At 37.8% G+C, this 23,051-nt stretch overlaps 2 protein-coding genes across 3 annotated transcripts; both read left to right on the top strand.

Moving 5' to 3' along the window:
• On the top strand, positions 1 to 10,306 carry LOC122341232 (interferon gamma receptor 1-like). Its single transcript, XM_043234593.1, has 7 exons — positions 1 to 178; positions 6,733 to 6,850; positions 6,934 to 7,115; positions 7,801 to 7,934; positions 8,042 to 8,213; positions 8,684 to 8,799; positions 8,942 to 10,306. The coding sequence occupies exons 1-7, from the start codon at positions 103 to 105 to the stop codon at positions 9,236 to 9,238; spliced, it is 1,095 nt and encodes a 364-aa protein (XP_043090528.1). The 5' UTR covers positions 1 to 102; the 3' UTR covers positions 9,239 to 10,306.
• A 3,302-nt stretch (positions 10,307 to 13,608) lies between these two features.
• On the top strand, positions 13,609 to 22,983 carry rab23 (RAB23, member RAS oncogene family). 2 transcript variants are annotated; one of them, XM_043234568.1, is made up of 7 exons: positions 13,609 to 13,746; positions 15,866 to 16,094; positions 18,388 to 18,473; positions 18,553 to 18,709; positions 19,254 to 19,336; positions 19,414 to 19,506; positions 20,371 to 22,983. In XM_043234568.1, the coding sequence occupies exons 2-7, from the start codon at positions 15,940 to 15,942 to the stop codon at positions 20,508 to 20,510; spliced, it is 714 nt and encodes a 237-aa protein (XP_043090503.1). In that variant the 5' UTR covers positions 13,609 to 13,746; positions 15,866 to 15,939; the 3' UTR covers positions 20,511 to 22,983. The 2 variants fall into 2 exon arrangements, with proteins under 2 accessions (XP_043090503.1, XP_043090504.1); XM_043234569.1 differs by having other exon boundaries at positions 13,612 to 13,746; positions 15,863 to 16,094.
• Positions 22,984 to 23,051: the final 68 nt, after the last annotated feature.

Here is a 23,051-nt window from a genome sequence, read left to right on the forward strand (position 1 = left end):
GCAACCCTGTCAGATCGTCTCCAGTAGAAGCGAGTGCTCTTGACGATTTGTCTTTAAGAAACACATCTGAATGTTCCCTGCGACGTTTTTTTTTAAAAAATTATGACAATGTCGAAGGAACCCGTAGTCCAGTTTGGTGTGTTTTACGTATTACTGCTTCCAGGTGTTTTCGGTTTTGGTGAGTAGCCTAACATTTTGTTATATTGTTGTATCTGTTCATTAACCATGCTTTCTTGTCTTATTCACATAAATAACCATTTTGGCAGTATACTGGTGTGAAATCGCTGTTTAGTTTTATTTAAATGCGTAGATCTCCGATGTCTATGGAGATTCACGAAGTATACGAAATTATCTATATAGAGAAGTATATGCTGTTTCATCCTGTTTGTTTTTGAGTCAGATCTGTAGTCTCTGATAGTTCCCATGTACGATTATAGAAATTCTGGAAATATATATATAGAGAGTTTTATATATTATTTATTAATAATCAGGCATCCAGTTTGTTTCTGAGTTCTATTTAAAATGACATCAATTTGAAATCCCTTAGGCGTGATTTATAGAAATGTGTACATTTTTACATTTTACATTACATGTCTAGTACAAAAATCTTAACATGGGTCAGTTTCAAATAGACATAGATGAGTGCTTTAAGAGAAACACGTAACTTATAAAAGTATATAAAAATATATAAAAGTTTATTTTTGGTGAAATAAAAATATTTCTCTACTTTTTTGGTTGTTAAATGTTAAAGAGATATTACCAGCAGGATAAACAAGGTACATCACCATATTACAGTAACCTACCCAAATTATCATGGTACTACAGTGTTTTTTAAAAACTATTTTTTGCTAAATACCGTAAACGTTAAACATGATAATCATTCAATACAAGTGAATATTAAAATACATATATTTGCATTTACAGAATACTTATATTTCTTCTTAAACGTTCAAATATAATGCGAACTCGCAAGTAAAAGTAACTCAATTAATAAAAATAATAGAATAAATAATACTAGGAGATACAAAGCGATTAGAGAATTACGTTGCATTTTGAACTTTTTGGAGTTTGATAGAGCTCTTTGGTAATCCAGCCAAAACAATGTACAGTATATTACCTGTTTATTATCCTAAAACGTACAAAACAACAAATAAGTAAATAAGAAAAAGAAAAAAAAGACAATACACTGAGGTGAAGTTCTCTATTCTTGATCAATGACCGAGGCACAAGATGGTGTGCCTTCTGAGCCACAACACAACAGAAACATGTCGAAAAAGTAAACTAGAAGAAACCAGATCGGCCAAACTCTACACTCCGAGGATGGATGATCTGACAGGATTGTTACTATGAAGTGAACCAGATCTCATGGGCATACAGCAGTAAGGACAAACTCACCCCGTCTATCTAGTCTTGATGAAAATTTCAGTCTCAGCAGGCAACAAATGTTACAGCTACGTTATTATTCCAGCTAGTCACTCGTCCAGCTAATCACAACAGTGCATATAAGACGGGATTATATATAATTCATCAGTTTGTTGTTTTATCCACATGCACACAGAGGTTATTTCATAAACAACACGATTGTGAGATGCGATAAAACTTTAGACGCTCTCATAACAACAATACTGTATTGAAGCTTACTGATAAGAAGTGTGTAAACTTAAGCAGCTTTGACGATTGTTTCTGTGCAGTCCACTTGTTTTATAGTGTTTTACCACAGCTGTAGTCGTTATTTTTGTCAGGCAGTAATATCGATTATACAATCATATTACTAATTTGAGGCCGTGTCACGTGGATTCTGGCACCCAATAAGTTGATATTTTTAAGCTCCTTATGTAGCCGTACGTCACTCAGAAAAAATAGGCCAATCAGAAGAGAGGCTCATGAATAATAATTAGACAGGCCAAAATTGACCTGTTTTTGACAGAGCTCTAGGGAAAGGAGCCGTAAAAACATACTTTGTTACCCGTTCCACAAATGTATATACATACTTTTTTTACTCTAAAAAGGTGTACAATATGGGAAAACCATTAAACACAATGTTTAGAACGATCCCACTGTTGCTATGGGAGCGCAAATTATGGCAGGAGAGGTCAATGAAGACCGTCTACACCATGAAACACTGAGCCGGTGAGATCATCAGCTCAGACAGATCAGTCCTGTGAGAAAACCCCACACACTGAAGACTATACACTTAATACACTTAGACACAATACACTGAAATCACTCTATATTGTTATATATTGTTGATCATTTATTATTATCGTTATTACATAATTGAAATAATTAAGTCATTTCGTGCCTGTCAGGTGATTTAAATGTTTTCAGACAGTGTTCACGCACTAAGTGGATGTGTGTCTGTCCCATCGGCTCGCTAATCGATTTACGAGCATTTGGGAGAGAGAAAGGGTTGTTTATCATCTGTCCGCAGTGGAGTCAGTGTTAGTTATAGCATTTTCCTTCATCCAGTCAAGCTATTTTTTTTGTTGTTGTTTTTTTTGGAATAAGTACATAGAAAACTATACCTGCCTTTATCTATTCCAAAAAACAACAAGCTTTATGCTTAACAGATCTATGGCATATAGGCTACATTCCGTTATGTATATAATAAAAACCCATTTATTTTTCCTTATCAAAGGATCTGTGAGATACTATGTAGAATCTATTTCTCTCGCTCTAAAGACAGATCATCACATGGCTTCCAGCTAGATTCCCACTCACTTTAGGTTTGACTTTAGCAGGTGTTATAGCTTCTATTGAAGTCGTTTGTATCAGTTTGCAGTGTGTCTCTGTAACGAATGAATGTTACTAATTCTTGATCATATGCTTGTACGTTTTTTTTCTTCTTCTGAGTTGCGTGTTAACCATTCTCTCATTTCTCTTTCAACTTTTCACTTCCTTCCTGTTGTTTGTGTTCCATTCTTTTGTGTCTTTCGTTGATGTTTTTTCTTCTCTGTTCTTTTGTTCAGCCAGCAGTATGCTGAGATGTTCTGGTCTGGTTTTGAGTTGTCTATGTAAAGTACAGTATGGGTTGTAGAATGTGGTACGTAGCCTTTCTTTGTTTTTATTTTCACACTTGTATCACATCAAAACCGCAGCGAGGTCTGATCTGAGCGGGTGTGAAAACGTCACTGATCACACGTGGTTACGGCGGCAAATCATTGTGGCATGTAAGCTTTGTACAGTGTGTATGAAGGTGATGCTCTTTCACTCTCTGCTTAAAATCATAATCAGTAATCAAACAAAGCATCAGTAGAAGTAAGTAGTAGAAACCGTGTAGAAAAGACAAGCCCCGATAACCAAGAAATGAAACCGTGGAACTTAAACACATGACATAAGTGACTAAGGCAAGATGATAAAGAGATGATTGATACAGCTGTGTCAATAACCACAGACTTACAAGGAAATGATGTTGACCAAAAAGTGTGTGTGTATATATATATATATATATATATATATATATATATATATGAAAACTTCAAATGCAAAAGACTGTAGAGGCCATATGAAATGTTCTTCTAAAATGAACATTATTTATCATTTTATCATTATTATAACTTTTATTTTGGATGCAATTAATCGTTTCCCATAACTAAAATATATATTAAATAAAAGTTATAATAAATATTATAACAAATACAACTAATTTTTATAGAACATTTCCCCATAAATATTCCCTTTATACATTAAATCTGAATTGTTAGCAGCACTCAACTTCCTCTTACAAGCAAAAAGTCATTTCTGCTTTCTAAATTTCACTTCTCTTCAACGAAATATCCTCAAACATATTTGCAAGTCTTTGATTTTTTTTTTCTTTCCTCAAAGTTCATATGCAGAAACTGCATTATAGGCATTATGTGTTCAACACTGCTTGTTTTGGTGTTACACTCTAACACCAGTAACTACATATTTAGTGTTTTTTGATGAAAAAGCTCTGCTGTTGTTTTTTTCCCTTTTTTAAGAAAGGGGGACAGCCATCAGCTCCCTGCAGTTCAGGATCTTCCGCTGAGACACAGAAGAAAATGAGCATTGCTGGTGGACCTGGCTGATAAATGAACAAAGGGCATCTCCCTTTTGCACTCATGACAATGCTATTTGTCTTCCATTGTCTGATCCAGCAGCTGGGGAGTTGAGACTGAGTCCTCCCAGTCCTCCTGCCCCGTGTACAAAGAGCTGCTTGAGGTTATGATTCACGCCATGGTGAGGCTTGACTTGCCAAGAAAGTGGAGCCTCAAGTCCGCCTTGATTTATGTTATCTTTCTGACCATAGCCCTCCAGCTCAGGAGAGTCTGACATTTCTTCCTGATCTCCATGTGGAGGTAAAATCTGTTCTAACTAGTTATGCAAACATTGAGGGGATGCATGAGAATGGTTGCCCTGAGAGAAGCATAGTGAGAGATTATGCCTCCTGTTTAAGAGATGTTGGATTTCTATACCTCTATGGGGGGGTGGGTGGATCTTTGCCATCCAAACCCCTACATCTCCTTTAAATAGCAGGGTGTATGTGGCAGCAGGTCAGGCTGCAGCTTCATTTCTCATCATGGTGGAGCTTCACACTTATCAGACTGATCTTCTGAAAGACCTGGATAGAGGTCATGGTCTGTCCCCTGATGAGGTGTCTGTGTTGTGTGGTACCATAGATCTCACACTCCATGCCATTAAGCAGGCCACCACTGCCATTGGCAGATCCATGGCGGCCGTGGTGGTTGCGGCTGTGGGTGAACCTGGTGGACATAGGGTCAAAAGAGAAGGGTTTTTTTTATTGATGTGCCAGTTTCCCTTTCTGGACTTTTGGCACTTCCGTTGAGATTGTGGCCGAGAAGTTTCAGGATGCCAAGACATGCTCCCCTACCATTAAATCCTTCTTTTCTGAACCATTTTTGATGGTCCAGGTCTGAGCCCAAACAACAAAACAGTCCCTGCTTCTCTCAATCTAATGATTAAAGGCGAACAAAGAAGACTTTCGCCCCTGTTTCCCTTTTGAGTTGGGTTTAAAAGGGTAACAGGTAAGATTTGAGGGAGGTAATTCAGACTAGGCATTCTCAATGCTCTCTTCCGAACCAGAAGTAAAACCGGAGCCATCTACTCACCTCCTTCTAAGAGTTTTCATCTGCTCTCACCTTCCTCCACTTAATTTCCTCAAAAAGCTACCATCCTAAACTAAATTGGAGTTGGGACTCTGCTCTCACTCAATCTCTTACTCTTTATCCAGACACCCTTACTTAATTGGCACGGTGAAAAAAATGGTGCGGTATGTTTTTCGCTTTTTGGTACCCACCCTATATGATTCCCACCCTTCCCCCCATGTCTTTTACATTAAGTAAGTCCTGCATTTCCTGTGATGGCACATGCTTTCAGACACTTCCTCACTTCAGAATGACCTGAAATAGCAGGCTGCTGTCATGGTCGGTAGTACAAAGACACTTTAATTGTATTTATTTATTGTAAATATGTATTTAAGGTCTGTGCAAAGTACTGTGACTCAAAAATAGGTTAGCCTCAGAATATACCAATATATTATGGTATATATCACAAATCAAACAATATATACTATAATATATTGGATTTAAAAATTATAGTCCAAAAACAAGTAAATTTTGTAATTAGTTTGAAATAAAATAATTTTGCTTACAACATTGACAGATTATTTTGCTTATTCTAAACAAAACGTGCTTTTTTAGATATTTTGGCTGGAAACAAGAGAAAAAGTGTTAAGTGAAGAATCGGCAGCTGTCAACAGGAAGTGGCTGCAATAGCAGCATACAGTACCTGCCACTAGACAGGATGTCAGCTGTTGCTAGAAACCGGAAAACAGAGGAGGCTGTCAGTCACAGCAAGACAAATAATTATAGCGATTTTTCACTTTTTATTTAATTTTTTTTATTACTGAAATATATGTATACATACGCACACGTAACATTTTTTGTTTGAACAACCACAACAAAAAACATAATCTCAGATTTTTCATTTTTAATATTTATTTATAAATAAAGTATAATTGTGAGTATTATGTATTATTTTATTCAAATCTTTGTATTTTATCAAATACAAACGTTAGATTCCAACTGAATTATTATGTGTGAATGCATATTTACATCGATGTTTGTGTGAAATAATGAAAGATATATAAATTATTTATTTATGAGAGAGGCACTTATTACTAGGTGTTTCTTGTATTTATTACATAGGCTACACACACACACACACACACACACACACACATTGTGATTCTTCCTTGTCGTGCCGTCATTCTACAAAGCACTGTGATAATTTTCCTTACACACTAATAAGAATTCTAAAATGTAAATATATGTTATATGTCTGTAACAGCAAAATCTGCCAACAATACAAAATGATGAGGGGAGTTAACATGGATGAAATAAAAATAAATAAATTTAACTAATTATATTACACATAACATGATTATGGAGGCTTTTTAAAGGTATAGTGTTGCATGTGTGTCTTCTACAATTCCAGTCAAACAACATTTGCTTTATATTGTTTAATAAACTCTTAATATGTTAACCAATGTTAATATTTAATGGTAAACATAATATTTAGTTTGTTTTCCACTCTCATTTATATTTAAATAAGATTCAGTTGTGTGCGTGTGTTCAAAATTTTGCGTTTGAGCAAATCTTCTGACGTCTCTGAAGATGGCATCCATTTTAAAAAAGAACTTAGCATTTCAGTAGCCGTTGAGCAATCTGACTTTTTTTTTTTTATCTACAGTTCCTTCTCCAACAAACGTCAGTGTTGTTTGTCACAACTTTGTGAATGTGTTGTACTGGAACTACAGTAAACCGACTGAACAGCTGAAGTTCAGTGTGTTGGTCAAACCTTATGAAAGGTACGTGTGTGTCACAATCAACTGATCGAGAAAAACTTCATGAAATGTGAATTACTGAATTTTTCTGTCCTATTTATCTCTAGTGCTTCCCGAACAGTTGACACCTCTCAGACGTACCTGGATATCAGCAGCTACAGCGGAGATGTGGGGGATGATTACTTTGTGTCCGTGACGGCGCATGATGGGCAGGAGATATCAGAGCGTGCCTCCATTAGATTCACCTACAGCAAAGACTATTTTAACATAAACACACATAAATATAAATGTACGTTATAACTTAATCACGTGGATACAGTAACATTGTTTATTTTCATTTCAATAGGGCCTGCTTCCCACATTTGCTGTTATTCATTTCTGTCATTTATATATGTGCAGGTCACACATGCCCATTGACTTGGTTTTGCACTAATCAGTTGAACCAAGCTGCTATTTTACAGTAGAAAATGAATCTGAAGAGTTGTAAAAAGTTGTAAAAACAGTAAAAATCAGAGTCTGCAACAACATTTGCAAGCCCAAGTGTTATGAAATAGCAGCTACTTAAGTTTAAGAGAGTTCTTTTTTTATTGGTCACAAGTTTTAGAGGATTGAACGACAACAAAATAACAGACTGCTACTATAACAGATGCTTGAAGGGCTTATGAGATGGTGGCTGCTGTAGTTTACAGGAATACAAATATATTTTTATTGCTCATAAAATCTGGAGAAAAAAAAGCACAATGTGCACGATATCAAATAGGGTATAGTATACTTTGAAAGGCCAAGTATACACAAGGTATATACAACAGCCAGAACCAAAACCTAAAAAAAAGAAAAGAAATTGGCTCAAACTTAACCTGCTGCCTTGCAAGCACTGGAAATGCAAATCTTTTGGATCGTTGGAATTCATTTGCTTCCCAGATGGCTTAATTTTAGTATTGTCTTAATGGAATATCAGCTTTTCCTTTTTCTAGGCTCTTTGGACTTCCCAGCTGTAAATACGTCAGTCCACAAACATATGATTAAAGCCTCCTTTCAGCACCCTTTCATGCTTCATAAGCAAGTCACACTGAATGGAGAGTTTGTGTACACTATCACACATGATGAGGTTAGAAAAGCAGCTGCACAGACTCCCCAATGTCCTTCTTTAAATATCGGTCATGTCAGGATGCTGAAGTGTAAGAATTCACTCTCTGTTCTTTTCTTCTTCCACAGCGAAAGTTTTTATACTCGTGTTTTGAGGTTGAGGAGCTGTGCACTGCAGAGATCTACCTGAACCAAAGCGCAGCTGGACAGCGTGTTGAGCTGAAGTTTGAAGGGAAGATTGCTGGCATTCATTCATATACCTACAGAAACGTTTCCATACCTCGGCAGACGCCAGAGACCGGTAAAATCATTATCAGTTGTCTCAATAATTGTTTTCATTTTTCTGAAGGCAGCGTGTGAGAACTTATTTCTTTAATGTATCTGCCAGGGTGCTAAATAGTCCATGTGAGAGCTCTTTGCTCGCACACGTTTACATGAGCCATCCTCTCACTGACTCTTTCCTTTACACTCAATATCACGAGAAAGAGGTGAAAAACTGAACCATACAGAACTGCAATCTGTTTATTATTGTTAGACATTTTGAATGTAATATACTACTGAAATATGTTTAAAAGTATGCTGATTCCAAAAATGCATGGTTTTGCCAAGTTTTAGCATCTTCTATATTGAGAAGAGAATGCAATCGCATAATACACTGCAACTAACTTGTCGCAACAAGCCAATGCAAGGCGGTTTATCTTTACCTTAAATAAAGTTATTATTATTTGTGAGTCTTAAGAGTAGACTGAATTGTTCTTGACTTTTCTGTAGACAACACAGGAATAATCGCAGCTTTGCTAGGCGGAGGGACCATTGTGCTCTCCATCATCATTGGCTTCGTATGGCTGCTTTGGAGGAAATGGTCCAAAATCCCCAAAATGCCTCATGTATGTGTCTTTCAGTCCTTTTTTTCTTTACTTCATAACTCTACAATTGGTCCTTTCTGAGTTCAGTGTTTTATATTTATGATGTGTCTGGTGATCTGCTGTTTGCTCATTAATACCAATACTTTCTCCTTTCCATATGCAGTGGTGCATTATCCCCAGGCAATATCATACAATGCTTGTTTCCCAACCTGAGATGACAGACATTTCTCCAGTGACATCACAGGGACCCCCCAGTTCCCCAGTTGAGGAAGACTGCAAAACAGTCTTAACACTTGACGGCAGCGTAATTGATCACCCTGAGGTTTCAGCAGAGGACATGGATTTTGAAGACTCTGGTAGCTTTGGCAGGTCGTCTGACTACGACAGTCCTAAGTTCCTGCAGGAGATGAGTCCGGGGGACAGTACTGAGGGATACGGCCCTCGACCACCAGTGCTTTAGGATGTAAGAATTTCCATTTCTTGTGGAAAGATGGCCTGTTCACACCAAGTCATTGTAATACTTTTCTGGTTTGTTTACAATTTTACACACTGATCTGTAGTAGGCTTGTTGTGTGCACTGTTACAAAACTACATCAGACCCATTAAAATCAAAGCTGTCTACAGGCAGTGACATCTGGTTCCCAAAGTGCCGTGGTGAGTTTCCCACTAACATGCATTAAAATAAATAAATGTTAATATTAAGGCAATCTACACAGTACACTGCAACAAAAAATACAGACAATCAACACATATTTCCCGTACACTGGTCAGTATTGTTACAGGCTTTTCTTCGAGTGTAGTCATTATGCCACAATGAGAATTTCAGCTGCAGTAACTTTGCCAAACTGAATATATCTCTTGATGATGCCAATATATGCACCTTTCTAGGCAGTGGTCTATTGTTACATTTGTTCTGTATTTGCTGTGATAACACCATACTCATCTGTGTACTAATTGTTAAAACTTCTCTGTAAAAACTTCTCTGTAATTGTACAACTCTATGGCTATATAGATGTTATACGCTGTAGGTACATTAATACAACCTGAATTCCAGAAATGTTGGGAATTGGGGAGTCTTTTAGTTTAGTTTTTATTTTAATTTTTAAAAAAATGTATGGAATTAAAAAATATTTCTGAAATTCAGGTTATATAAAAGAAAAGTAATGCCTATAAAGTGCCTGTTATTTTACATAATACACTTTTATTTAAAGCACTTCTATTGTTACGGAAAATGACAATGCCATGTTTTGCTAATCATACAACGTATTCTCATTTACATATTGATTGTTATTGAAGAAGCAAAAATAACATCAAATATATTTCATGCATACATTTGATCAGTATGGGCATTTACAGAAAATTGCACTCATGGCCTCACTGTTGCAGGTACCATAGTTTAACAGTGGAGTCTGCTGTATATATATGTGTGTGTCAAGTATATGCACTTTCATGTCTGTTTAATGTTAATGTGAAGTTGTAAGACATTTTAATTACAATAAATTTATTGAGTCGATGCTTCATTCCTTCAGCTGTCAGGTGGCTGCTTGATTTGTTAATTCAAAAAAAAAAAAAAAAAGGATATAGGTTCTTGTGATCCATGAGTACAATGAAAGAATGAGTAGCCCCCTCTGGCCAGTGCCGCTGCTCTTCTTGGGCAAGTTTCATGGCCAAGAGCTCCCAATTGCTGACATCATAGTTTCACTCTGCAGCCGCGAGTTTATGGGAAAAGAATATCAGAACATCTTGGCTGTGATAGAATGTCACAGACTTCTGTGTTAGAGGCATCGACTTCCACAATGAATGCTCAATCAGGGTCTTGGTGTCTGAGAATGAGAGCTGAGGTGAAGGGAACTTTGAGATTAAACTATTAAACTGAAATTTCTGATGAATGTTCGTTAGAAGTTAGTGAAGCGTTGTAGTTCTTTCAATGTTTGAGGTAGGGGCCAGTCGAGAACTTTTCTCTCATCCATCACTACTCCATCCTGACTAATAATGTTCCCCAGTCAGGAATAGGAGATGTCGGTTGCCTGATGAAGCCTTTGGCCATTTTCTCCTTGATGTACTGAGCTGGAGCTCTTGCAGGTGAGGGAGGATTGTTGATTAGATTTTGGGGGATCTTTGAAAGACATTGGCCCTGAGAGGTGGTGCCCCACTCCATGCAGGTGTGCTCATGTAATCAGTCCCAGGAATGTGGCATGATGGAAAGTTTGTTAGGGAAAGTTCAATATTCGGGTGACGGATCACTCTGGTGGTGTGGAGGAGGTGGTACAGGAGACCTCGTCGTAACAGTGTATATACAGTTGGCAAAACAGTTTACAGACAAACTGTTATTTGTAGGTCACTACATTTAATATAAACTATCGAGTTGAGAGAACCAGTAGGGCGTAAGTAATATTTCACAAACTTTAAAGGTGGGCCAAAACAAAAATTTACCATTAAATAAAAATGTTTATTTATAATAAATAATAAAAAAATGTAATTAAAAAAAAAGTCACATACACCTTTTGGTACTAGTGTTTTATTCTATTTCTTAACTTTAACCAAAATTACCAAAACAAGAAAAATTATCTGACTTTTGCACTGTTTTTAATATTTTAGAATAGAACTGTGTACACACATGCATGACAATATAGTTATTGAACACTGTTTTAACATTTATTTAAAAATTATTTTTTATTCCATTTCATACATGAAAGCATGGGCACATGTGATGACGATTTGAACAAAACCATTATTGAGTTTAAAAGAAATAGCAATATACTGTAATAAAATAAAATATCAAATAAATAATTAATATTATAGTACTTTCATTTACTATTTGATACTGAGTGTGTCTGTGTCCTGTGCCCTGCAATGTGTATCTCTTTTCTTGTATCATTTCCCCAGTCTTTTTCTATGGCTGTCTGTCCCTTCTCTGCATTCTTTCTGCCTATATGGTAGCACATTAGAAATTAAGTTATTATTTAACATTCAAATGTTAGCTTTAATTTTACTGAAACAGGTGACAGTAACTGAGGGCTTTTATGTGATGCAATCTAGGAGAATCCAACACACAGGGAAATTTTACCTTTTTTAGGTTTTGATGTGATATGAAAGCTGGGTTCAAGCCCTTTCCTAAGCTGCTTTTATTTTGTAAATAGCTTGACAGAAGTAATGGCGATCTGAAGTTGACTGACAGCTATATGATTTTCAGAACTTTTTTCAGAATTTTGATCATCCCTTGTTTGTTTAGATAGCACGAATATTGTACCTCAGAACAGTGTGCATGTAACAGACTGTCATCACACTCCTCCTCTTCATCATCCGATCCGATCATCACAGGCTTCTCTGCTTGCTGCAATAAATCTCTATTTGCAAAGATGTTTTCAGTGATAATAGACAATGTGTTATTGAATAATAATTTAATGAAAACCTAATTTTGACCTAATTTAAAGCTAAAGTAGCTTTAGCCTCACTTGAACATGTTGATGTTAGCTTACCTTTTTTTTTTTTACGCCTCACTGATTTTAAATTCTTGATTTTTTAGTTTCTTCATTCTCATCCTGCTTTTTTCCATGATATAAGCATAATAATACTTCTTCAGCAGTCAAAAACCGTTTTCTTTTCATGAATGGACTGCCTGGCTTACATGTGGTGTCAGCCATTTTGACTCATGTGATATCCACAGCTTATACTCACAATGCATTTCTCATTGGCACGTTCAGAGTTAAGTCTTTTGGTTTCTAATGAATAACTCCAAAATTATTAAGAATTTCCATAGAAGCAAAACTGAAATCTAGGATTTTTTCGTCCTCATATTTGTGGTCTTGAAAAGATTGAAAAAAATCTTTTAGTTTGTACCCAGCCTAAGTTTGCCTGAGTTTTGGAAACAGTCAGATTTTTTCTGATATACTGATGTATTGACGTAATTATTGGCCTCTGTTAAAATATAACTGCTGGTGTTTGTACAATGCATGCGGAGCAGCCTAAAACTTTACAAGAGAAGTGAAGCTGACTTTTGGTGATAAAACAGCAAACAATTTTCTTCAGTAAATTTTTCTTCAATTGATTTCATTTCTGACTCCTGGTCTTCACTGAGCACACCTGGTCCTGGGTTTTTAACTATTATTCCTCAAACACAGCCAAATTTTTTTATATCCTGATAAACCATACATCAAGTGAAAGCTTTATTTAGATGTGTAAATCTCACTTCTAAAAAAAGGACCCTTGTGACTGGTTTTGTGGTCATGTGTCACATATGTGTCTCCCTAAAATGCAAATTTTAGCATTTGGTTCACATGATAATAAAATTATTAAAAAGGGATAGCTGCCAGCCTGCCACACATTCTTGAATGGGGCATCACATGTCTGAAAGTATTGATGAATCAAACTCTACTGGTAATTCCTTTTTAATTTTTTTCTGAAAAATCTCCCAGCATGCAATTTGAAATCCATGCTACATTTTCTTATGGCAACAGCTGACTTCTTTGTGATGACTTATGTGTAGGTCTGAGAAGCGAAGGGAGGCTTTTATTTTGAAAGGGTGTCTGGTGGTCTCCGCGCTTCAGTGCCGCGGCCCCGGCGCTCCGCGGATCAGACGCACGGTCCCGAATCACCCAAAGCGCGTCAAGACGCTGCTGTATCTGCGGGCATCTGCGTCCTCAGAGCCCGGTTGACTCCGGAGTATCCGAGCGGGATTGTTAGTCTGTGTAAGAGACCCACGTACAGAGAGACGAATAGCAGTAAAGGAGAAGAAGGAGGAGGAGGAGGAGAAGAAGGAGGAGGCCACTCCTTTGATAAACTGTGCAAACGCCAAAAACTCGCTCCATGCAGCTGCTGCTGTCTTATATTTACATTCAGCAGATGTTTTTGGACCGATAAATCGCTACAGCTGTGTGTTTGGATCCTCTGGACAGTCCGCGTTCGTGATTATTCCCGAGTCGGATCTTCAAAGAGGAAACAATGTAACCTGGTAACACACGAATGCAGGTGAGACACCGCGACGAGATTGCTAACAACTCTTTCACTAGCGTGGTATTATTCAAAGTATCGTCTAAATATCACGGCAGTCGCGTCTGCGTATGCTCTTACTCTCTGATTAATAACTAATATCACATTATTGTAACACTTTTACAGCGTCTTAGTTACACGTTACATCTCTTGTAAAAAGAACTTACCCCAAACCAACCCTGACCTTATGCAAGTTAGTGCATGCTTTTATACCCACTTATTACAAGAACCTTTATTGAGTTACCTTGTTGTTGTTTTTTAAAATGGTGGTTCCTTGGGATTGTTTGAAGTAACTTGGAGTAGCATTTTGACAATAAGTTACGCATAATTACGTGCAAGTAACAAAGCTTAATCCTAACCATACAATAATTACATGCAGTTTTAGCATTATTAAACAATACTTAAGTGTAATTACACTGTAACAAGGAGACCTCCAAATAACTTGTGGTGTGATAAGCAAAGTATAGAAGATCAGTTAAACACAAATTGTTGGCATTGAGAAATGTGATGGGTGCAATTCGACCGCAAACAGCTGCTTTAAACGGGCAGATGGGCTTCTTTGAAGTTTTGGCGCTCTGAGACGGTTTTGCACATTTGTCTCGTAGGAATCCCTGTGTGTTTTCTGCCCAGCTGTTGTATATAACCGTGCTCCGTATATCACACAGTCTTCCTTGGTTACGTGGATCTCTCTGCCGGTCCTTCAGACAGCCGGACCTCACGAACACCAGTCAAGAACCAACGCTGGGAACTGGCTTTCGTTTCTAAAAGCATAACCAAGCAGACGGAAGGAAATCCAATCTTGGCAGTCAAACGCTTTCTTAATATATTTAAAGATATCTGTTTGCATTAAAAGTGTTAATGCGAAGGGTTTAAATGCAGTTAAGAACGTGGTCTGATGTGGGTTTGAATCAAATGTAGCTGGCCATACAAGGCCATCGTTTTGCGAGTTTATTAAAGCTGATCCTGTGGAGATGCTGCCTGTTATTGTCGTCTCAGGTTGGCTGCTGTATTTAGTTACCCAGCAGGAACGCGGGAGGCCTCAGTAATGTAACCTAATATGTAAGCGCTACTGTCGTGCTGCTATCTATCCAGCTTTCTTGGATTGCATTTTTGGCGTTCACATGCAAGACTCTTATGTCGGGAATGAACTTGTTATTGAACTGAATTAAACACTGAACTGACCTGAGTGATGACAGACACCGTCACCTGCTGTAAAGCTGAGCTGAGTTCACTTCATAACTAATGACGCTCTGCTATTGAACTCAGCTGAGTTCATAATGGCACTAATATCTGCCCCAGAGCCGCTTTACAGCTAAAATTAAATTTGTTTCATAAGTGAATTTGGACAGATTAACACCGTTGTTTTGCTTTCCTTAACAGCAGTTGTTCTGGCAAATTAATCCAGTTTTCTTTATTACAATTGTTGAATGCAGTGTTGATTTGCAACCAGGTTATTGTGAGGCTAAATGCTTTGACGAGATCTGTCAAAAACATGCCTGGTTGTATTTCTGCCCCAAAACCAAAACCGTCCACCTTGCATATAAAAGAGTTAATTTATTATTTCATGTTTCCTTGTGAATTTCATTTAACGACAGTTAAACACTTTCTCCCAAATTATCGTTACTAAAAAAAGTATATTTCATATATAATTAAAATATATCATTACTGTTATGGTAGCATTTGTTGTACTTTCTTCAACGTAAACTGATTGAAATAATGCATCTATTACATAACTCATGGCCAACATGCGGAGTAAGACAAAGGCTAAAAAGAGATGCATTTCAGTAAAAAATTAGGAAACTGTACTTGTTTGTTACGAAAATGAAGATGCAATGCAGAAAATCTTCAAAATGTATAAACTATGCAAGATGCATCATGAAGTGGGAAGTCAGCCGCGGTCAGCACAACCTAGAGCCGCCGCAGGCTCTGACCTAACGGAAACCGACCCGAAACACTCAGAGACTAATAGGTCATGTCTGTACTCATGATGCAGGAATCGACAATGATGTCACGTTTTTTGCATCCTGTCAGCAAAGGTGATGAAAATGTGCTGACGTGTGGGGTTATAACTGATCTGTCTACTGCTTTTCTAAAGCAGGCTAGAGTTGAGAGGATCCTAGAGCAGCAGTAAGCCGGGCCGAAGTGAGGTGAGAGCGCAGGCACATCGCAGCCATGCTGGAGGAGGACATGGAGGTGGCCATCAAGGTGGTGGTGGTGGGGAACGGAGCGGTCGGGAAGTCCAGTATGATCCAGCGATACTGCAAGGGCATCTTCACCAAGGACTACAAAAAGACCATCGGGGTTGACTTTCTGGAAAGACAGATCATGTAAGCAGTCGGGTCACTTTGAAATGCTTTTATGGGTTTTCTTTTGTCTGCGCTCTTCGGTTTCTATGTTTGAGCCTTTTTGCTCGGCAGTCATTTGCAGATGATCCGCATGAAGACTGGCTGCATTAAAATGCCATTTTTGCCTCCTTTACCAGTATGAAAAAAAACAACAAATAATCCAAGATGATGGAATAGCATGCTGTCCTTAATAATATTGTGTAGTATACTGTAGAAGCATTGGTTATGTATCCCACAGTGCAATGCATTCACTTTGACTTCCCTTTTACAGATTTACAAATTATTATTATATTAAAACATGCACACCGGCAGGGCTTATCTTAGCTCACGTGTCAAATCAAATCAGCTCCATTACTTTTGTTGTTGTTGTTGCATCACATTCAGCGCTATGAGCTTTTTAGCACTTCCATTGCGAAACATGAGTCACAACGTAGTCCATATACCTTGCATGTTGCATTTTTCGCCGTTAAAAACGTTGTTCAGAATTCGTATTCAGTCTCTGTTTTACAGTAAACCCCAACCTTTCTGAATTGGTTAGACATTTGGCAGACCAGACTGTAATGGGACTGTTAATCATCCTGTGACAGCAAATATATCACAGCATAATGGAGTGCAGCAGAACGGCGTCAAGACAATCTAATAATGCAGGGGCCGCTTGCTAAATCTGACGCAATGTCTGTGGTAGCAATGGAGGGCCTGTAGAGATTTTACTCTGCTGATTTAGTGGACATTAAAACAGTGACAAATGAAACATGGGACAATGGAGAGCAGGACAAACAGTGCAAGATGAGGAACAAGTGTCAGTCGAAGAACATTTATTTGTGGTTGAGCAACGGTACAGAAATGGAGTGACGCGCTCACTGGTGTGTGCTTATCTGCTGCTTTACAATGTTTTTACACCAATAAAACTAATACGTACATGCATAAATATATACATACACAAGTATTTTCTGGGCCACTTGAAATGGACCCATTTAACACATACTGTTACTTATTAATAATTTCATATAATATCTTATAGCAAATGAATAGTATGTACAGTGCTGGGTAGATTCATTACAGTTTGAAGTCTCTTATACAAAATGTTTTCTGAATACTGTTAGACTAATCTTTTTTAAAAAATAAAGAAAAAATGTTAATTTATTTTTTATATTAATCTTACGCCAGGGTTTCCCAAAACTGAGTTTAATGTAAGAACTGCAGTGAGTTTATTTAAAAAAAAAAAAAGAGATCTTAGCATAAAAATGTGAATGTTCACTGCATGAAAAAACATTAATAAACGTACAATCACACACCCAGAGTCTCCTGGGTTTTAAATGTTTTTGTCCAGAACAATATGTAATCCATATAAAACGTACCTGTAATCCGATTATGAAATGTAATACACTATAATTACGAGTACTTAATTTTTGGAATCTGATTACATAATGCGGATTACAAGTAATCGGTTCCTACCCTTCAATTACCGCACAGTTTTCCTCTGCATACAAAACCCCCCTGAATCATTCACAATTTAAACAGATATAAATGCCAGTAAATCTGGCTCAAGTTTGTCCAGGCATATATGACAAATAAAAAAACCCCATTAGAACTAGCAAACTTCCTGTTTGCATTTAAATACAGAGTATGGGCAAAAGCATGTGGTGAGGATCAGGCAACCCCTTGGCGAAGAAGATCCTCTTGCTTTTTTAGAGGTAGTTCCTGGATCACTTTTTCACAGTATACACAAGATGCGTTATCGGCAGTAAATGACCGAGAAAATCTGTGGTTTGCTGTTTGTACACTTAAAATGAAAAGAGGAAGAATTGAACTGTCAGTGGCTTCATCTGTTTCAATGCTTAGTCAAACTGAGAACGAAAGCAGATATGGATTGCAACTTGTAAGCCTGCTTGACCTGTCACATGGCCCCAGCGGATGGTTTTACCAGTTTTTATTTAAGACTCACCCATTTATTTCATGTAATTGTTGTGTTTTTAATCTATTTCAGCGGTCCATTAGGCCAATGCTTATACTACCTTTCAAAAGTTTGGGATCATAACTATTTGAAATGTTTGCTTTCTATTTTAATAGAAAATCTGATGTATTTCTGTGTTGCAAAGCTTAATTTCCGTCAGCCATTATTGCAGTAAGTGTCACATGATTCATGAAGACCAACGAACGAACGAACTGAATAAAACATCACATCCTTTGCTGAATAAAAGTTTTATTTATTACAGTAAGTGTCACGTGATTCTTCAGAAATCATTCTAATATGCTTGATTCACGTGTGTTTCAGAGTTAATGGCGAGGACGTCAGACTGATGTTGTGGGACACGGCGGGACAGGAGGAGTTTGACGCCATCACCAAGGCCTATTACAGAGGTGAGACCGTTAGAAGCGCTGTGGACGTGTGTTTGACTGGGAGCTTGAGCGGGTTTGTGACGAGCGTTTGGTCCTGCAGGAGCTCAGGCCTGTGTGCTGGTCTTCTCCACCACCGACAGAGAGTCCTTTGAGGCCATCAGCAGCTGGAGGGAGAAGGTGGAGATGGAGGTCGGAGACATTCCCACCGTCCTGGTGCAGAACAAAATCGATCTCTTGGACGACACGGTCATCAAAAAGTAAGAATCGTGAATGCACAGTATCAGCGACTGTAGAGATTGAGCTGATTAATGGGTATGTCCATGTCCAGAGTGAATATGTCCTGATTATTTACCCATCAACCCCCCCTAAGACGTTCATGTCTTTCTTTTTTCAGTCGAAAAGTAATTACGTTTTTTGATCAAAACATTTCAGGATTTTTCTCCATATAGTGGACTTCAGTGATGGCCAAACGTTTCAGGATCAAACATGCAACTTCAAAGAGCTCTACATAGACATAGCTGAGAAGTAAGGGTCTCATCTAGCCAAAATATCTGTTATTTTCTGGAAAAATCTAATGTTTGTACAGTTTTTTTTTAAACAACAAATGCTCATCTTTTCTTCTTCACAAATTTTACCTCAAAAAGTCAAGTATACGGAGAAAAATCCTTGGAAAGTTCTCAGAAAACGTAGAAAGAAAGACATGAACATTTTGGATGATGTAGCACAAGTATATTATCAGAAAAGATTCATTCTGAACGTGTCGGACTTATCGTTTAATGAAAATCGTTGCGTGTCGTTTAGTGAAGAGGCTGAAGGTCTCGCTAAGAAGCTGAAGTTACGGTTCTATCGGACATCGGTGAAAGAAGATCTCAACGTCAATGAAGGTGTGCGATAAAGCATTTCAGTGCATGAGACTGATTTGTGCTCAGCTGTGAATGAACTCATTTTTGTTATGTTGCAGTTTTTAAGTATCTAGCTGACAAATATCTGCAACGACTCAAGCAGCAGTCAGCAGAGGAGACCGAGGTCGTTCACACATCCAGCAATAAAATAGGTAAGGTTTTTTTGAATAGTTTTATGGGATGGGAAATGTAAAAAATCGCATGATCCGATCGGATTTCATTTTTATTTAGTTGTTTGTTTTTATGAACCCTCTATGGTATGGAGTTGCCATATTGCAGCAATTAATTTCTACTTATTTCCTTGTTATTCTGAAAAAAATGCAATGTATTGCAAAATGGTAATTAAAAGGGCCGGCCGTAAGGTAGTCAATAATGTGCTATTTTTAAGTAAAATGCCATTTGTATGTTCATCCAAAACCATTTTCCCCCACTGTCACACTCACATGGAGGCCACCTGTTGAAGTGCTCTAGAAATGAGTCTGTTAACCTAAGTTCGGAACATTTCTTCTCAAGGGGGAATTTTTTGTATCATTTTTGATTCATATATGTAGGTAAAATTTATGTTAGAAAAAGAATACATCAATATTTAATGGAAAGCACAATAGGAAGTGTGCAGAATCTATATGTTGACGATGAGGAGAAGTCAGCCTTTAGTTACCGTACACTTCTGGGAAGTTTTTGCCCTAATTTTACCAGAAAAAAAATATGGTGGAAATATGTTTGTATGTTAAGAATTATAACTTCAAGCAAATATAAAGGGGAACAAAGAAGCACATAGCAAGCAATAAACAAAAAGTGCTTTCGGTATCTGAGAGGGTTTCTGAAAGTATCTAAAAGTTTCCAGACAGGCAGATTTTTCTCCTTTTCTCAGCACTGATGCTATTTAATGGCTACTGGTGACATCACGGCATCACGCATATTGTATTTTATTTTTCATCACAACCCTGCCGGTGTTTATTTTAATTTAGCTTTAGCGTGACTTAATTTAATAGGTCCTCACACGTTTCTGTTTTCAGGCGTTTTCAACACCACCGGCGGCGGCCATCCCAACCAGACCGCCGGCGATCTGAACGGCCGTGAGGTCGTAAACCTGCGACCAAACAAACAGAGGACCAAGAAAACGAAAAACCCCTTCGGTAGCTGCAGACTGCTCTGATCCGCGGCATGCCCCGCGGAGATTAGACCGGCCGCCGATTGATGCGAGGCTTCGTTAGCGCTAATTATAGTTGAAGAAAAGCCAAGCGTCCGCTCTGAAGGTGTGTAACCCGGAGCAGATACGTCATAATGTGTGTGTGTGTGTGTGTGTCATCATGTCATGGGCCCCTGTAGGCTGCTGGCGCCCTCTGCTGGCAGACACTGCTTACACCACTAGTGTTTCTGCCATTAGCAGCATCACACAGAATCGCAAAACCGTAAATCGGAGGTCCGTTGATCTATTTTTGTACGACGAGTAGGCCTAAATCTTTTGGACACTGCCCTTCCTCACATTTGAACAACAACGGCGGCTCAAAATTGCAAATCTTTTTAAGCGAGTTATTCCACGTGGTACACAGCAGGGTAACTTTCTCTAACGAGAGTACTTACAACAGAAACAAATACGATTTCTAACACACCATTCGTGCATTTGGACTGTTCATCGTTAGTGCAATATGTTTGTATTGATGGAGATGCGTCATTTGCTGTCACAATCTACCCTTAAAAAGTTATGTTCATTTGCTGTTTCTGATATGAACGTCAAGTTTCGATCCGTATCTTATAGGTATTTTTGTATGAGAAATATAGTAAAGTAATGACTTACTTAAATTCGTAACATTTAACACGGTGCCAAAATGTTTCTAAACTCCACATACTTGTAAGAAATGTAAATAGTGGTTAGTAAACGGTCGGACGAGTCAGATTTTTAAACATTTCAGATGATCTCGACATCATTGATATGCATCTGCATCCTGTTCTGAACACCGCACCAAACGGAGGAGGTGTGATTATATAGAAAGGTATTCTTTTGGGATAAAGAATTATTATTATTATTATTATTATTTTCTTTTTTCTGGTTGCTAACAACTGGCAACTCCGCCAGATATTAATTACAGTGTAATATTAGTGCTGGGGCTGGGCGATATTGCCACTAGAAGTTACTCGATATTATTAAACCTTTATCAAGATGACATTGACATGGCATAAAACTGTCATCATATCCAAACCTCTGTTGCATCAGTTGGTCATGTTTTGAGACCGTTCACTAAATGAACAGCGTACGTTCATTCACACGCACCAGCAATAAACAATAATACTTATTTACGCACTTCCCCCTACTTTTACTAAATAATTTGTAACTCTTAAACGCGCAGGAACTTATTGCTGTTTTAAGAACAAATAATGAATTCAAATATTGCTTTGGGTTTTTTTATATTTTCCAATCGAAGAGTTTGTGTATCTTACCAGCTCTAATACTGTTACAGCAACTGAAGTTGAAATCCGATGCTATGAAACATCTCTTTCACGACGCTCTCATGCCACTCACTTTGAGGCCGTTATAAATGTAGCGATCGCCCAGCCCTTCTCGCTGCTTCACATTTACATGTACACCGATTATTATGTTGCGCACATATTTTTGCATACATGAAAATCCGCTTGACGATCTGCATCTGCTTGACGTCTGTTCATTGCTGGAATCGATTGGAGAGTAAATACATATTCAAAATCCGCTCAGGCCCATTAATTTAGTCAGTCTATAAAACTCACTTTCAGAATATATTCTGATAGCCAAGATCTCCTGTTTATTCTTGGATTAAATTGCACTGCTATAAACACGACCTTCAGCACAGCATCAGGCTTTATATATATATATAGATATATAGATATACAGGAATTCACAGACCTGTGTGTGAAACTAAAATGTACGTTTCTACAGGATCTATGACGAAAACTAGCCTCCCAAAGTCCCAGAGCCTTAACCACTAAAGCCATTAGAAATGCACAGCTGATCTTGTTTGATGTTACTGAAAATCGACGTGCTAAATGTTTTACTCAATTAGACTCCTTAAACCCAACATTCCCTCTCTGAGTTTTATATTGGAATCAGTCAGCGGGCGTTAGCGAATTGTTCAAACCTCCCAGCGGTTTTGATATGAGTTTGAGATTTCTCTTGCCATACTCCGTTCACTCGTTTCATGCGGCTTAACTTTTGATTGATTGTATTTATTCATGAATCGCATGCCTCGCATTTATGTTTGAATGTGCAATCGCGGTACTTCGCCACAACGGCCTTCATGTTTACAGTGCTCATCAGCTTATGTTAACTGGCTCGATGTGATGAATGTTGGTTTTCTCATTTGCTGCAGTGAAATGACGACGGCGACACTACAATGAACTAAAGGCACTTTATTTATCTGATATAATTCCTGATCATGTTATTGCTTGGTTATCTTAAATATACAGTGAATATAGTTTCTACTACGAGAACTGCTTACATTTTTATTTTTTTTCTTCTTCATGACTTTCTAGTAGACGTTGAGAATATGCCAGCAGCACCTGTTACTACCTGCGTATTTTTTTTTTTAGTCGGCAGAAGTGTCATTTGAAGTGATTCGCTTGTTTTTGACTATGATTAAAGGTCTGGTGGGATCATTCTGTGACTGACGCGTCTCTTCTGTGCGCCGCTTTTGAGTCGTTGGGTGGTTTTCAGAAAAGGACAAAA

The sequence above is a fragment of the Puntigrus tetrazona genome, unplaced genomic scaffold (genome assembly GCF_018831695.1).
Source record: "Puntigrus tetrazona isolate hp1 unplaced genomic scaffold, ASM1883169v1 S000001170, whole genome shotgun sequence".
Taxonomy (NCBI): Eukaryota; Metazoa; Chordata; class Actinopteri; order Cypriniformes; family Cyprinidae; genus Puntigrus; species Puntigrus tetrazona.